This window comes from Geotrypetes seraphini, chromosome 4 (genome assembly GCF_902459505.1).
Source record: "Geotrypetes seraphini chromosome 4, aGeoSer1.1, whole genome shotgun sequence".
Classification (NCBI taxonomy): domain Eukaryota; kingdom Metazoa; phylum Chordata; class Amphibia; order Gymnophiona; family Dermophiidae; genus Geotrypetes; species Geotrypetes seraphini.
In genome coordinates this window covers 257,958,773-257,973,927 of record NC_047087.1, presented here as the reverse complement: position 1 = coordinate 257,973,927, position 15,155 = coordinate 257,958,773, and the positions used below count along the sequence as shown (strand labels likewise).

The 15,155-nt window shown below is 44.8% G+C and overlaps 1 protein-coding gene across 2 annotated transcripts in view; it reads right to left on the bottom strand.

Annotated features, from left to right (window-relative positions):
* The window catches only part of PCGF5 (polycomb group ring finger 5), a 123,105-nt gene that overhangs the window by 98,636 nt on the left and 9,314 nt on the right, over positions 1-15,155 (bottom strand). For both annotated transcript variants that reach the window (XR_004539239.1, XM_033942280.1), the window contains exon 2: positions 11,040-11,136. Coding sequence is in view for 1 of the 2 variants with exons in the window: in XM_033942280.1 (XP_033798171.1) it covers positions 11,040-11,136 (97 nt within the window). In the remaining variant the exon portion in view is untranslated. The remainder of the gene's footprint in view (positions 1-11,039; positions 11,137-15,155) is intronic.

Sequence of the window (15,155 nt, the reverse complement as noted above, 5' to 3'; positions counted from 1 at the left end):
ACCTGCTGCGCATAACACGTCAGTCATGACTACTCAAAAGCTAGGATGTAATACCAAAGTAGCACGAATATCCATGTTGATCGGACCCTAGGTGAGCAAATCCGGAGATACCAGGAAACTTCTTAGTCCAGCTGTCGAAAGACTCATCAGATCCACATAGCAATGATGGCGCAGCCAAGCCAGAGATTCTACAAATACTGTGCCCGGAAAGCGAGCTTGAGATGGCAAATCCAAGCCATCATCAGCCAGGGGAAAACACTGAAAAAGAGAAACCAGAGGTGAGAAAGAAGCCACGCTGTTACCCCCTCTAACTCCCACTCCCTGTGCCCGCTGAAGAAGCTAGGAAGCATTGAATTGTGAGACGAGGCCATGAGGTCTAGTTCCAGGAGATCTCACGTCCATAAAAAGAGCTGGAACGCCTGAGCCAAAATTCCCAATATCCAGGATGTAGAAGATTTCACTATTACTAACATTTACACTTTCTAGAGCGTACACAGTGCTGTACACTGTAACATACAATAAATGGGCCATGCTCAGATTTCGCGGAGTGAAAGTCTATCCAAACTCTTTTCCTGACCCTTAAAATGATCTGCCAACAGAAGAGGAAGATGAGGGTCCACCCACTGAAGTAGAACAACAACTGTACCTGGCAACTGAGTACATCACCTACTGCCCAAGCTGTAGAGAAATACCCCCATCATAATACTGACTGAAAGGACCCTCAGCGGCAGTCCGGAAGAATGGTCTGAAGCTCCAGAAAGGTAGCCTGACAATGCTCAAGAGTAGAAGAATAAACAAGTACTGAGTCGCCTCTTAAGACCAGACTCCTGGAGCTAAGGATGGAAGGCACCGAGCCCCCCAACCCGACAGCCCAGGATGTTTGGTGGCCATGAGCTAGTCCAGCAAAGACCGAGGCATGCCTTTGAAAAGAGAAATCTCGCTGAGCCACCAAATCATACAGAGCGATACATGAGGAGCCTACCAAATAATTGGAGCCCTGAGATAACACCGGAACAAAAGCGACTGCTATAGCGGCATAATGGGAATGCAAGCCGAAGTTCCCAGTGGAGTCAGCAACATGGATCCTATAACCTATACAGAATCCCATTCTCTGGGTCATGGTGACCAAAGAAGGATGCAAACCTGAGACTGTGACCTATCGCCCTAGTCTTGGGAAGAAACATATTTCTCTCCTATATGAATAAAAACATCTCCCCCGATATACCTATAAATAGTACAGGAGAAAAGAGCGCTGTGCAAATCGAAGATTCACGTCCAAAGAACTGAGGAAAAGAAACCACCCTTTTCTTGTCAGTCAAATGGCCCGACTGGAAGACGTCCGAATCAAGAAGTCAGTCAAGAAGAAATAGGTGAATCACCTGGTAGCGCCAAAACGGTAACACTGCCCACATTTTCTAAAATGTTCTTGAAGCCTTGGGTAGGTGAAATGGCATGTTCCAAAATCGAAAGTGCTGCTCAAAGAGAGGCAAGCAAACCTAGTGCCAATTCGGAGTCCATAGGGAAAATGTAAATATTCTCCCAGTTTTTCTGCAGAAATATGTAACCCTGAGAAACAAATTCAGCAGAATGGGATCCAGCCAGCCCAATGCCCCCGTCTTGGGCACCATGCAGTAAGTGGAACAACGTCCCTTAGTTCCCGAAGAACTACAAGAACTGCCCTGAGGACTAGTAACACTGAAAAGGGAAACACAAAACATAGAGACTCCAAGAACGAACTGGAAACCTGAGGAGGATGCAAAGTCGCAAGCATCCTGAAAAATCTTTACAGCCCCCTGACCTGACATTATAGCGTCTTCTCCCTCATGAGAAAGCCTGAAGAGTCATTGGAAGAAGTCAAGATCCCCTCAGAATGAAGTGCAGAAGGTCAGGGAACTGTAGGATCTGCAAGAAGATTCTCCTAGGAAAAATCAAGTTTCACAATGTAAAGAGGAATATACTGGAACAATGAAAACAGTAATAACTCCATGCAACATGAGTGAAATACGTATGTCCTTTAAAGTGAATACGTACTAGACTCAATCAAGATGCTGCATCTACCGCCCCGTGGAAAACAGCAGCATCCTTACAGGTATCAGACAAAGCTCACATTGCTAATGAGAGCTTCAGGGATGAGGCTAACAGCCACATAGCGCGTGATCCTCCACGGGTTTGATAGAATAGGTAATTGGCTCCAGGTTAAAAAGGAGCTGTACAGCCCTTCCTGCCTGGTCGGGGGGCCCGTCTAGCATGTGCCATGAGAAAATGGCGACAGGAGAAACCAGCGTGATAAGCATGGAAATCTGAAGTCCAGGCCCCCTCAGAAATAGAGAAAGAGAGTCCTGGCCGCAGAAAGATGCGCAGTGTCATTCTGCCCATAGAGACAGCCCGAACTTGGAAACTGTTTGTACTACCTTTAGGCATATATATCCTTTGCCACTATTAGACACATGCAGCTCAGCACAGAGGCCCAAATAAGAACAGTTACCAACAGACAAAGGCTCAATCTGCAGGGACCCCAAGAGAGACAATGAAATACAGGACACTATCTTACTGCTGATCTCACCGTGCCGTGAGTTGCCGTATATCGCCCCAGTCCGGAGACAAACCGAGACTAGGTGACCTAGCACAGGTCAGAGTCTTTCTGGTAAACCCCTTGAGTGCTAACCCCAGAGTCCGATTAAACAAGCAGCTTCCTTCAAGGGAGTACAGCAGTAACACAGACATAGACATATAAATCTGCCCAAGCTTGTCCCAAATCTGGTGAAACACATACAACTTGTCTGAACCGGAAAGGAGAGAAGCCCCGGCATACCCTGACCAAAGTCAGCTGGAAACAAACTACCGGAACGCTGCAGCTCTCCCGCCAATGCCGGAGACCCAAGCGCACGCCTGATTCTCGCTGACACATGGCCGCTGCATCAAAGCTCCTAGAAACATAGTCAGATTCAAGCCCCGCAAAATTTACCCTGCCCCGTCTTGCATAGAAAGAAAATTAGACTCGGGGAATAACCAGAAGAACGGCCCACAGTGCCGGAAAAAAACATGTCCCATCTCATGCGCACTGCTATAAACCGGCACCTGCACAATCAGCTGCACATGGCCGTGACAAACACCGATGAAAGAGAGCCTCAGAATAAACAGGACCAGTACTGCTGCACTGAAACCCAACAAGGAGAACAAGTGCGAGCAAGAAATCGCACCGCTACTGCTGCACTGTAACCAACAAGGAAACCAAGCGCGTGCATGCAAAGGGCGGAAAAGTCCTGGCCCCCTCAATCGTATTTCTAGTCATAAAAAACTTAGCCTCAGTAAAATATCCATTAAAACCAGAAATATTCACAAGCCAGTTAGAGCCATCAATAACAGGGCAGAATGTAGCAACTGTGGTCTCTTTTTTTTTTTTTAAACAGAGAAGAAAAAATTGAGACCCAGTCAGACCCTCTAGCAATGGAGGGAGGGTGAGGCAGGGACCTGGGGGGGCCCAGGTGTAACCCCTAAAGCTGGCACCGTTCAACCGGACACCCCTGTCTCACTGAAGAGAAAATCTCAACAGGAGAAACAGAATGGCAGTCTCACTGAAAAGAAACCTCAACAGGAGAAAAGAATTTTCCAGTCACAGCCAGAATTCAGGAGCTAGTCGAATAGTGACCTTTTCCTGCTGGAAGATAGAGAATACTGGATAAACAGGAGGAGTGCCAGCCAATAGGACCACCTGTTAATCAGTTTCTCTATCTCCACCTGCTGGTAGATGTGGGCTATCCCATTGGTCTCTGGATTCATCTGCGGTGTCAGGTCAAAAGCGCACTGGGACAAAGGCGCGCCCAGACAATTGAGTGCAGCGCGGAGGTGCGCACCGCACAAAATTACTGTTTTTAGGGCTCCGACGGGGGGTGTGGGGGAAACCCCCCCACTTTACTTAATAGAGATCGCGCCGCGTTGTGGGGGGTTTGGGGGGTTGTAACCCCCACATTTTACTGAAAACTTCACTTTTTCCCTGTTTTTAGGGAAAAAGTTCAGTTTACAGTAAAATGTGGACGGTTACAACCCCCCAAACCCCCATAACGCCGGCGCGATCTCTATTAAGTAAACTGGGGGGGCTCCCCAACAAAAACCCCCGTCGGATCCCCTAAAAACTGTAATTTTCTTCGGCGCACACCTTTGTCTTTCGCTGGGTTGTCTATGAACCTTCATCTGCTGCTGTTGCTAGGGAAGGAGCAGCTCCCTGGGAAGGAGGTGGAGTGAAAAGATTGACATTTTTCTACAAGCAATTTGCGGGTTCATATGCAAAACCTTATGGTATAGGACCACTAGAAACATTGCACTAGAATCCTATTTAAAAATTGGCAATATACTGGCCTCCATCTAATCCTCTGCTACTATGCTCGCTTTTATAGATAAAATACATATTACTACCATGTTTCCCTGAAAAATAAGACACTGTCTTATATCATTTTTGGGCCACAAAATCGCACTAGGTCTTATTTTCGGGGTAACTATCACAAACCCACAGCATCTTTCTATCCCCACTGCCATGCAGCCAAACCCCCTCCAACCCTTCCAGGTCTCCCTCCCTTTCCATCTCTCCCTCCCCACACCAACCGCAAGACCGACATACCATTACCTACTTCCAAATGGCAGTGTCATGGCAGCAATCTAAACGGGCTGCTTCGGGCCTTCTCATGTCGGGGCATTCCTCTGTCACGTTTAGATTGCCGCCGCAATGCTTCCTTTTGGAAGTAGGTAATGATGGTATGTCAGTCTCACGGTCGGCGTGGGGAGGGAGAGATGGAAGGGTCTTTTGCGGCATTTAGGAAGATCCTGGTACCAGCAGTGGACTTTTATTTTGCTTTCCCCCTACCCCAAAAATAAGCGCTTCAACTAGGGCTTATTTTTGGGTTAGGGCTTATATTAAGACCGACCCCGAAAATCATGCTAGGGCTTATTTTCAGGGAAACACGGTAATAGCAGCAGTATTGCAAATTCATTTTTAAGTTCTATCAATACTCTAGGACAAGGGTCTCAAAGTCCTTCCTTGATGGCCGCAATCCAGTCAGGTTTTCAGGATTTCCCCAATGAATATGCATGAGATCTATGTACATGCACTGCTTTCAAATGCATATTCATTGGGTAAATCCTGAAAACACGACTGGATTGCAGCCCTCAAAGAGGGACTTTGAGATCCCTGCTCTAGGAGGTATACTATCCAGTCCAGGTAATTTTCTACTCTTTAATTTGTCAGACTGCCTCATTAAATCTTCCAGGTTTAAAGAAATTTATTTCAGTTCCTCACATTTCATACCATTTCTGGCATGGGTTTCTGCCCCACATCTTCCTAAGTGAAGAATGAAACAAAGAATTAATTTAGTCTCTCCACTGTAGCTTTATCTTCCCCAAGTCAAGCCAAGGCAATCTTTCAAGTTTCTCTTTGTCTTCTTTATCAAACGTTTTGAATCTGACTTGCCATTCCTTATATTGTTTCTTAATATCTTTAATTAGTTCCTTCTTCCATTCTCTAAAGCAGTGATGGCTAACCTTTTTGAGCCCGAGTGCCCAAACTGCCGCACAAAACCAAAGAATTTCCTCAAAGTGCCAGCACGTCAATTAAACCTTAATAACAAGATTTTAGTATCTAAAAACTCTTTATAAAGTTGTCTGAACTATGTAACATCATTTTTAAAGGTTGGAATCTTTGTATTGTCAGAGAATCAATTTGATTCACAATCCTTTGGTTTTCATTTCAATTTATTGGCAATTTATAATGTTTTAATGATTTCATTCATGGGCCGAATACACACATACTTTTCTCTGTCGCCGCACTCTTTGACCAAAAGATTTGTAAGCCTGCAACCACGTCAAGGTAGACTCTTTCAGCAGCTCCCCTCCCTCCCCCTTACCTTTGTGGCCAAGTCAAAATGATCTACCAACAATAAAATTTTAAAAACACAAAGCACGCTGTACGCAGAGAAAATGTTAATTATCATTTATATTCCGCGGGTTTTCAAAGAGGTCAAGGCAGATGACTTTATGCAATGTCACCTCAGTAACAACTATACAAAAATAGACAAATATTCCCCCTCCCTTTTTACTAAACCGCGATAGCGGTTTTTAGCGCAGGGACCTGCGCTGAATGCCCCACGCTGCTCTTGAAGCTCATAGGCTTCCTGCGCTAAAAAACGCTATTGCGGTTTAGTAAAAGGGGGCCATAGTGCAAAATATAGGCAGCATATATAAATTCTCAAAACGGACACATTTTGATCACTAAATTGAAAATAAAATCATTTTCCTACCTTTGGTAATTTCATCAGTCTCTGGTTGCACTTTATTCTTCTGACTGTGCATCCAATATTTCTTCCCTTTTTTCAGCCTCCTGTATGCTTTCTCTCCTCCAGATCTCATTCCCTCCCCAAACTTTTTCTTTGTTTCACCCTGCCCCTTCTTTCTTTTTCTCTCTCTCCATACCCCCTTTCATTCTGTATGTCTGTCTTTCTCTCTCTCTCCGTGCCCCATTTTTCTTTGTTTCACCCAGCCCTCTTTCTTTTTTTTTTTTTTTGGCTCCCTGTCTCCCCCTTTCTTTCTTTCTCCTTGCCCTCCCCTATGCCACCACCATTGGGAAAATGCTGCCACCGCCACTGGGGAATAGGCTGCCACTGCCGCTATCGGGAACAGGCCGGCACCGAGTTCGCCCTGCTTCTCTTCCCCACGGGGCCGACCAACTCTCGCCACTCAACGTCAATTCTAACATCGGAGAGGACGTTCTGGGCCAGCCAGGCAACGATTGGCTGGCCCAGAACGTCCTCTCCGACATCAGAATTGACGCGGGTGGCGAGAGTTGGTCGGCCCCACAGGGAAAAGCAGGGAGAACTTGCCACCGGCCTGTTCCCAATGGCGGCGGTGGCACTCAAGTGCCTAAAGAGACGCAGTTTGCCAGCCTAGGGAGAACACTGGAGGGTGGCCAGCTGTACACCCCCTTGGGGCGTAAAACCGGGGCAGACCGCCCACACCTTGGTATGCCACTGTCTGTACCTCACTCCCTCCCTATGACCAAAAATTCTCCTTCCTTCTATTCCCCGTGTACACAACCATCTCTTTCCCTCCCTTCCTCTCTCCCAAGTCCTTGCCTTCTGTGTCCAAAAACACATTCCCTCCCCCACCTCAGCATCTCTTTCCCTCCCTTCCTCTCTCCCAAGTTCATGCCTTCTGTGTCCAAAAACCCATTCCCTCCCCCACCTCAGCATCTCTTTCCCTCCCTTCCTCTCTCCCAAGTTCATGCCTTCTGTGTCCAAAAACCCATTCCCTCCCCCACCTCAGCATCTCTTTCCCTCCCTTTCTTTCTCCCAAGTTCATGCCTTGTGTCCAAAACGCACTCCCTCCCCCTTTTGTGTTCCCGTTTGTCTCCCAGCCCATCTTAGCAACTTTCTCAGCAAAATGTAGCTCGAGCCGCGTAGGCTTGTCTTCTATTTCCTGCCTTAGGAAGGCCTTGCAGCTGGCACGCGCAGGGCCGCCATCAGGGCAGTACTACCAGGGGGTGCACAGGAGAGAGAGCTGAACGGGGACGATGGGGGACCCGCGGGGTTAAATATAACTCGAGCCGCGAGGCTCGTCTTCTACTCCGACTGCCCTGCAGCTCACACAGTCGATCGGAAATCTTCCCCGACGTCAGCGCTGACGTCGGAGGGCGGGCTTAAGCAAAGCCCGGAGAAGCCCGCCCTCCGACGTCAGCGCTGATGTCGGGGAAGATTTCCAATCAGCTATGTGTGCGCGGCAGGGCAGTCGGAGTAGAAGACGAGCCTCGCGGCTCGAGTTATATTTAACCCCGCAGGTCCCCCATCGTCCCCATTCAGCTCTTTCTCCTGTGCACCCCCTGGTAGTACTGCCCTGATGGCGGCCCTGCGCGTGCCAGCTGCAAGGCCTTCGCGTGCCACAGTTGGCACGCGTGCCATAGGTTCGCCATCGCTGCTCTAAAGGATGTCCTTTTAGCCTCAACAGCCTCCTTCACGTCACTTTTTAACCATGTCGGCTGTTGTTTGGCTTTCCTTCCACTTTTTTAAATCTGCGATAAGTGGAACATATCTGGTCTGGGCTTCCAGGGTGGTATTTTTGAATATCCACAACTGATGTAAATTTTTAACTTTTACAGCTGCTCCTCCAAGTGTTTTCTTTTTAAAAAAATCATGAACCTCATTTTATCATAGTCTTCTTTTTGAAAGCTAAATGCTAATGTATTTGATTTCCTGTATTTACTCATTATCAAATTAAATATGATCATGTTGTGATTACTTACATTACATTACATTAGTGATTTCTATTCCGCCTGTGCCTTACGGTTCTAAGCGGATTACAAATTAGAAGAGATCTGGACATTACCGAGAGAATTACATAACAATGATTACTGAAAAAATTACATAACAGTGATTCATGTACTTTACATGGTATGGTAGAGAATTACAAATTATAAGATATCTGGATTTTTCCAAAAGAATTACATAGCAAAGAATCAAGTGATTACAGGAAACAGTAGAGAATATCAGTATATACGGGTTACAGAAGAAAAGTTATCTAACAATGAAGGAAGAAGTTTGTTGGATACTGAAGGTAGATGCTTATTTAGGAATCAGAATATTTTTGGAAGGTATGGTTCTAGGAGTTGACTAATGTGTTATTCACGGGGGGGAGAGCATGTGCGAAAGGGGAGGAGATTAGTAAGTAGGGATGTGTTTTTTGAATAGAAATGTTTTGATTTCTTTTTGAAACACTTTGATGTCTGTTGTTTTGATCATCAGTTTGGTGATGGTGGGGTCAATTTTCGCTGCCTGTGTCAAGTGGTACTAGCACCATTACTTCTTGCACCAGATTATACGGTCCACTTAAGACTAGATTTAGAATTGCTTCCCCTCCCCCTTGTTGGTTCCTGAATTGGCTGTTCCATAAAGCAGTCCTTGATTTCATCTGGGAACTTTATCTCCCTAGCATAGTAGCATAGTCCGATGTTATCCAATGGGGAGTAATTTAAATTGACCAAAATTACTTTGTTATACAATTTGTTAGCCTCCCTAATTTCTGTTAACATTTCTACATCTGTCTGTTCATCTTAGTCAGATGGATGCTAGTATACCGTACTCTTATCATCATCCTTTCCCCATTTATACATAGAATCCTTATGAATAGAAATGCCAAGGTGTAGTTTGTATCCTGCAGAACTTTATCTATTTGATTCAAGGCCCTTTTTAATGTATAGCACTACCCCTCCAGCAATTTGATTCACCCTATCACTGTAATATAATTTGTACCCTGATATGAAAGTGTTCCATTGGTTATCTTCCTTTTACCAAGTCTCAGAAATCCCTTATTTATAACTATCTTTTCATTAACTTTCCAATTTTATTTTTTAGGCATCTAACATTTGCATACAGACACTTCAAAACAATGTTTTTTATTCCTACTAACAATCTGCTCAGCAGATGACAATGATAATTTGTAATCTTTCAATAATGTCTGTTATTTAACCACACTTGGTCTACTATGGTCTTTACTGCAACTTATTTTCCCTGTTTTGACGATATCCTTCAAATATACTTTGTCCTTAACTGCTATGATTAACCTGCAGCGTGTTACTACCCTTTTTCCAAACAAATAGAAAACAAGTAGAGGGAAAGAGAGGGGGGGACTGTTATCACTTCAGCCCACTGACCAAGTCCCAATCTGACACAGCACCATACCAAACCAGGAGGCAATCTAGGAAAAGGTTGTACTGGAAGCTTTTTTTTCCCTCCCCTCAAAATCTTTAAATTGGCTGACATGTAAGCCAACAGTAGGGGAAAAGAAGTGTATGCACTGTGCCACAAATGCCTAAAAAGATTTAAGGGAAGGGATGAGGGAAAACCCCCAAACCACCAGTTTGCTCTGTGGACAAGACTCAGTCAATACTAGTCTACAGTGCACCCTAGGATCTGCTATACTCCATCAGGAATCTGAAGCTACAGCTTTCCCATGAACAAACTATTCACAGTTGCTGCACCAGGTCCCTTATCTGCACCACCTACTGAGGCCAGACCTACACTGAGAAGTTGAAGGCAGCAATAACTCCCATAAAGGAACTGAAGTCACCAGTAAGTTTGCTTTTTCTTTTTTCAATCTCTGACTCCATTTGCTGAAAGGGGGACATCACACAACCCGCTCATCTGGACTGGCCTGGCATGGACAATAAGAAATTCTGTTTCTGTTGTCTTACATATTACACACAAAGACAGTTGAATTAACACAGATTTGAATTTTATGAGCTTCCATTTCAATCCTTAAGATTTTAACCCCCATACTCTGTAAAAGAAAGCATACCACTCAAATATACTTGAACCCCATCTTATAAACAAGTTGAACATTTAAGGCACAATTTTTGCACAACTGTGAAAACTTTTCACACAATGCATATATTTGTAACTACATTTCTCCCTCCATATTCGCGAATTCCATATCTACGGATTCGGTTATTCGCGATTTTTGACCAAAAAATAAATTTTAAATTTTTCGGGCTATTTTTAGCCCTGTAAGCCGCCCCCCCCCCCCCCCCCCCCCCCTTTAAGCCTTACCTGGTGGTCTAGCGGATTTTCAGGCAGGAGCAATCTTCCCACGCTCCTGCCCCGTGCAGATCACTCACAGGAAATGGCTCAAGAGACTACGGGAGCTCAAGGCAGCCATTTCCTGTGAGTGATCTGCACGGGGCAGGAGCGTAGGAAGATCGCTCCTGCCTGAAAACTCACTACACCACCAGGTAAGGCTTAAAGGGGGCTTACAGTGCTAAAAATAGCCAGGGGAAGTGAGGGATAAGGGCAGAAACGGCCTGAATATTATTCATGGTTTTTCCATATTCGTGGGCTGGCTCTGCCCCTAACTCCCGCAAATAAGGAGGAGGAAGTGTACTTTAAAATCCATACAATGCTATTTTGCATTGATTGTAAAATCCATAACCTAGTACAAAGCCCAATGCCATTAGCATATTACTTGAAAATAAAAATAAACCAGCTATTAAATTTCATTTGACTTACCTTAACATTTCTAGTGGATTTGTCTCATGTACTTGATTTCCACATTTAGGACAGTCGTTACTGTCTTCAAAGTGCTGAACAATGCAACTCTTACAAACTGAAATAAACAAATCCTTAGTTTAGCTAAATTCATATATTTTTCAATTCTGCAGATTTCCAAAGTCATGTAATTATCTAAATACCTAGAGCAGAGAAACCTTAGCAATTAAAGATTGAAGTCTAGGGGCTCCTTTTACTAAGGTGTGGTAGCGTTTTTAGCGCACGCTGAAGATTAGCATGCGCAAAACCGCGCAATAGATGAAAATACTAACGCAAGCTCTATGGAGGCGTTAGCGTCTAGCGCGCGCTACTCCACGCATTAATGCCCTAACGCACCTTAGTAAAAGGAGCCCAAGGTTTCAGAATAACCACAATGAATGCCATAAAGGAGATCATTTTATAAATGCAATTTTGCAGGTGCGTGTGTAAATGGCTCGATACAAAAATTCCACCTGATGTAAACATAAGTCCATTGAGATGACTGAACAAACTTTGCTGATAGGCGTGTATAGAGGTAGAATAGGTCAAATTTGTGAGAATGTGAATTCCATATAAACAGGTTAATTTATGAGCATGCTTAAATAATCTAGGCACAAACAGTTATAGCTTATCCTTGAACAGGTTTAATTGCCCATGCCTACAATACATGAGCAACTAAAGCGACTTAGGGACAGATTCTCAAAACTCACTGGTGAAGTCCATCATGTCGATGTAGTGGCCTTAGTGGGAGCGATTTTTCTTTTACGGGTGATTCTCAACATAATAGCATGCAAATTATACACCCTATTTGTATGGCGAATTGCCAGTAAAGGGAGGGAGGAACTGTGCCTGGCGCTTGTTCAGAAGACCAATCACTTTGCACAACTCCTCCTTTCTGTCAAAGCTACTCTCCCTGTCCCGATCAACTGAGCCACAGGTATCTTCTGAATCCTGCCAGCTCAGCTGACTGGCAGGGAGAGCAGCAGAAAGAAAAGATCCACCCTCCCTTGCCACTGCCCAGATAGAGAATCACCAGGAGTGGTCGTTTAAATATTTTACTACCATTTTAATAATAATGACCTCTCATCCCGTTGTACTACATTTGCATGGCAGAGTCAGTAAAATGGCACACTAAACTGGCAGGAACCCGTTTAGCGACCACTGTTAAAAGCACAGTAAGTTTTGAGAATCCAGCCCTCATTCTAGTATTTTACCATGACAAGAAACACCTACTTTTTCCCAATTGGGCTTAAAATAGTTGCTTGGAAACAGGAGTAAGTGGTAGGGTTGCACAGATTTCATCAAACCTAATTTAAATATCTTGGCAAGTGGCCAAACCCATTTCAGGTCCCATCATCCAACCAGATGTAAGGAACTGCCCAAGCCCTGCCTCCTTTGGTGACATCACCAGATGACACTGTGGCCCAACCACTTTTGCATAACCCTGCCCCAAACACCATCCATTTGCATATCCCCACCCTTTTATCAATTTCATGACATGACAACTCTGCCCAGGCAATGCACCCTTTTCAAGATGGAAGTGCACACTATGTCACTTCCTGTTTCACAGTACTCGCCGCCATCTTGGATGGTCACGAAACAGGAAGAGATGTTGATTGCCTAACGCCTCCCCTCCGCTGATGAACATGCACAGTTTGCTTTTCCCTGGCCTTATTTTTAGCTGCTACACACTTGACTGATAACATACTGCTATAAAACTATTGGGGGAGATCACACTTTCATTCCAAATACAATATACAGAAATTATAAAGAACATCACAAAAGTGTATTTGGTACTTATTTGGTACCTTGATTTATAAAAAATTTAATAGAGCAAATGTCATCATAGATCTGTAAAAAAACTCCAAGACATAAATAAATACTTTCATTCAATCTTGACTTTTAAAAACTAATCCTATATCATTGTGTATTTTCATATTCCATTATAGATCCTCAACAATAACTTCTGGCAATGTAACTTTTCATTATTAATAAATGCATACCGTATTTTTCGGTCTATGAGACACATCCGACCATAAGATGCACCTATGTGTAGAGGAAGAAAATCCAAGAAAAAAAAAAAATTTGGTTCAGAATTTTTTTTTCTTGGATTTTCCTCCTCTACACGAAGGTGTGTCTGGGGCTGGGAAGTCCGCAGCCCGAAGCAGCCCACAGCCTGAAGCCCCCCCCCCCAAGTACCTTTTTTAAAACTGGCGGTGGTCCAGCACAGTCTCCTGCTTGACAGCTGCCTTTCTCATTGCAGAGCGGCGCACAATGCAGGAGTGTGACCTTTGCGCTTCTTGCCTGATCTCGTGCTGCTCTGTGATTGGTTGTTGGAGGGGGGATCAGGGTTATGGGCTGACCAGTCCAGCAGGGGATCAGTGGGGGTGTCCGGCAGGAGGGATTGGGCATCCCTCCTGCTGGTGAAGAGTGCGATCACACGGGGGGTTGTCCAGCAGGGGTTATTGGGCATCCCTCCTGCCGGTGAAGAGCACGATCGCAAGGGGATTGGGGGGGTGGCGGCAGAAGAGATTGGACATCTCTCCTGCCATGATTGTTATGGGTGCAGGGGGATGGGTTGCCTGGGCCGCTGAGCTGATCACGGCAGCCTCAATCAGCTCAACGACCCGATTCAGAACTTATACCCATTTTGACTTCATCTAAGTCAAAACGTATAAGTTCCATCTGGCAACCTGTCAGATTTTTTTTGATTATGGCTGCCAGACGACTAAATCTAGGTCAACCCACATCCCGCCCTATCCACTACTCAAAAAACCCCACAAAAAAACCCTTTTCGTTCTGGGCATACAGACAGTGAAAAGGCCTAAGCTGGTTTTAGATACGTCTAAAACCAGTTTTGATTATTGGTACTTAGATGACCTGTCTTTTTGATCATCCAATTACCAACTTAGGCCGGTTTTTGGACTTTTAAAAATGTTTTTTATTATGAGCCCCATCGTGTTTAGGAATGACTTGTAGTGAAAAGGGAATCTCCCAGGTCTTATGTTGAAACATTTGACAATAACAATATCATACAATTGCACCCAATTGGGCTACCGTTACACATTCAAAAAAGAACAGTAAATAAACGTCTTCAAACATTTTCATCAATATGAGACTCCAGCTCCACCCCCCCCCCCTCAACCATCTCCGAAAGTACTGAGACCAGATAGATAGCAATGCAAATTAATCTCCAAATTCCAAGGACAGGAAACAGAGAGTGGGGGTAAATGGACAATACTCGGACTGGAAGAGTGTCACCAGTGGGGTGCCGCAGGGCTCGGTGCTTGGACCCGTGCTCTTTAATTTCTTTATAAATGATCTGGACATAGGTACGACAAGCGAGGTGATTAAATTTGCAGATGATAAGAAGTTATTCAGAGTAGTAAAGACGCAGGGGGATTGCGAAGATCTGCAACGTGACATAATCAAGCTCGAGGAATGGGCATCGACATGGCAGATGAGGTTCAACGTGGATAAGTGTAAAGTGATGCATGTCGGTAACAAAAATCTCATGCATGAATACAGGATGTCCGGGGCGGTACTTGGAGAGACCCCCCAGGAAAGGGACTTGGGAGTTCTGATCGACAAGTCAATGAAGCCGTCCACACAATTTGCGGCGGCAGCAAAAAGGGCAAACAGAATGCTAGGAATGATAAAAAAGGGGATCACGAACAGATCAGAGAAGGTTATCATGCCGCTGTACCGGGCCATGGTATGCCCTCACCTGGAATACTGCTTCCAGCACTGGTCTCCGTACATGAAGAAGGACACGGTACTACTCGAAAGGGTCCAGAGAAGAGCGACTAAGATGGTTAAGGGACTGGAGGAGCTGCCGTACAGCGAAAGATTAGAGAAACTGGGCCTCTTCTCCCTCGAACAGAGGAAATTGAGAGGGGACATGATCGAACATTCAAGGTACTGAAGAGGATAGACTTAGTAGATAAGGACAGGTTGTTCACCCTCTCCAAGGTACATTACATTACATTTGTAATTTCTATTCCGCCTGTGCCTTGCGGTTCTAAGTGGATTACAGTTAAAAGAGATCAGGACATTACCGAGAGAATTACATTACAACGATTTAAGTAAATTAAATGT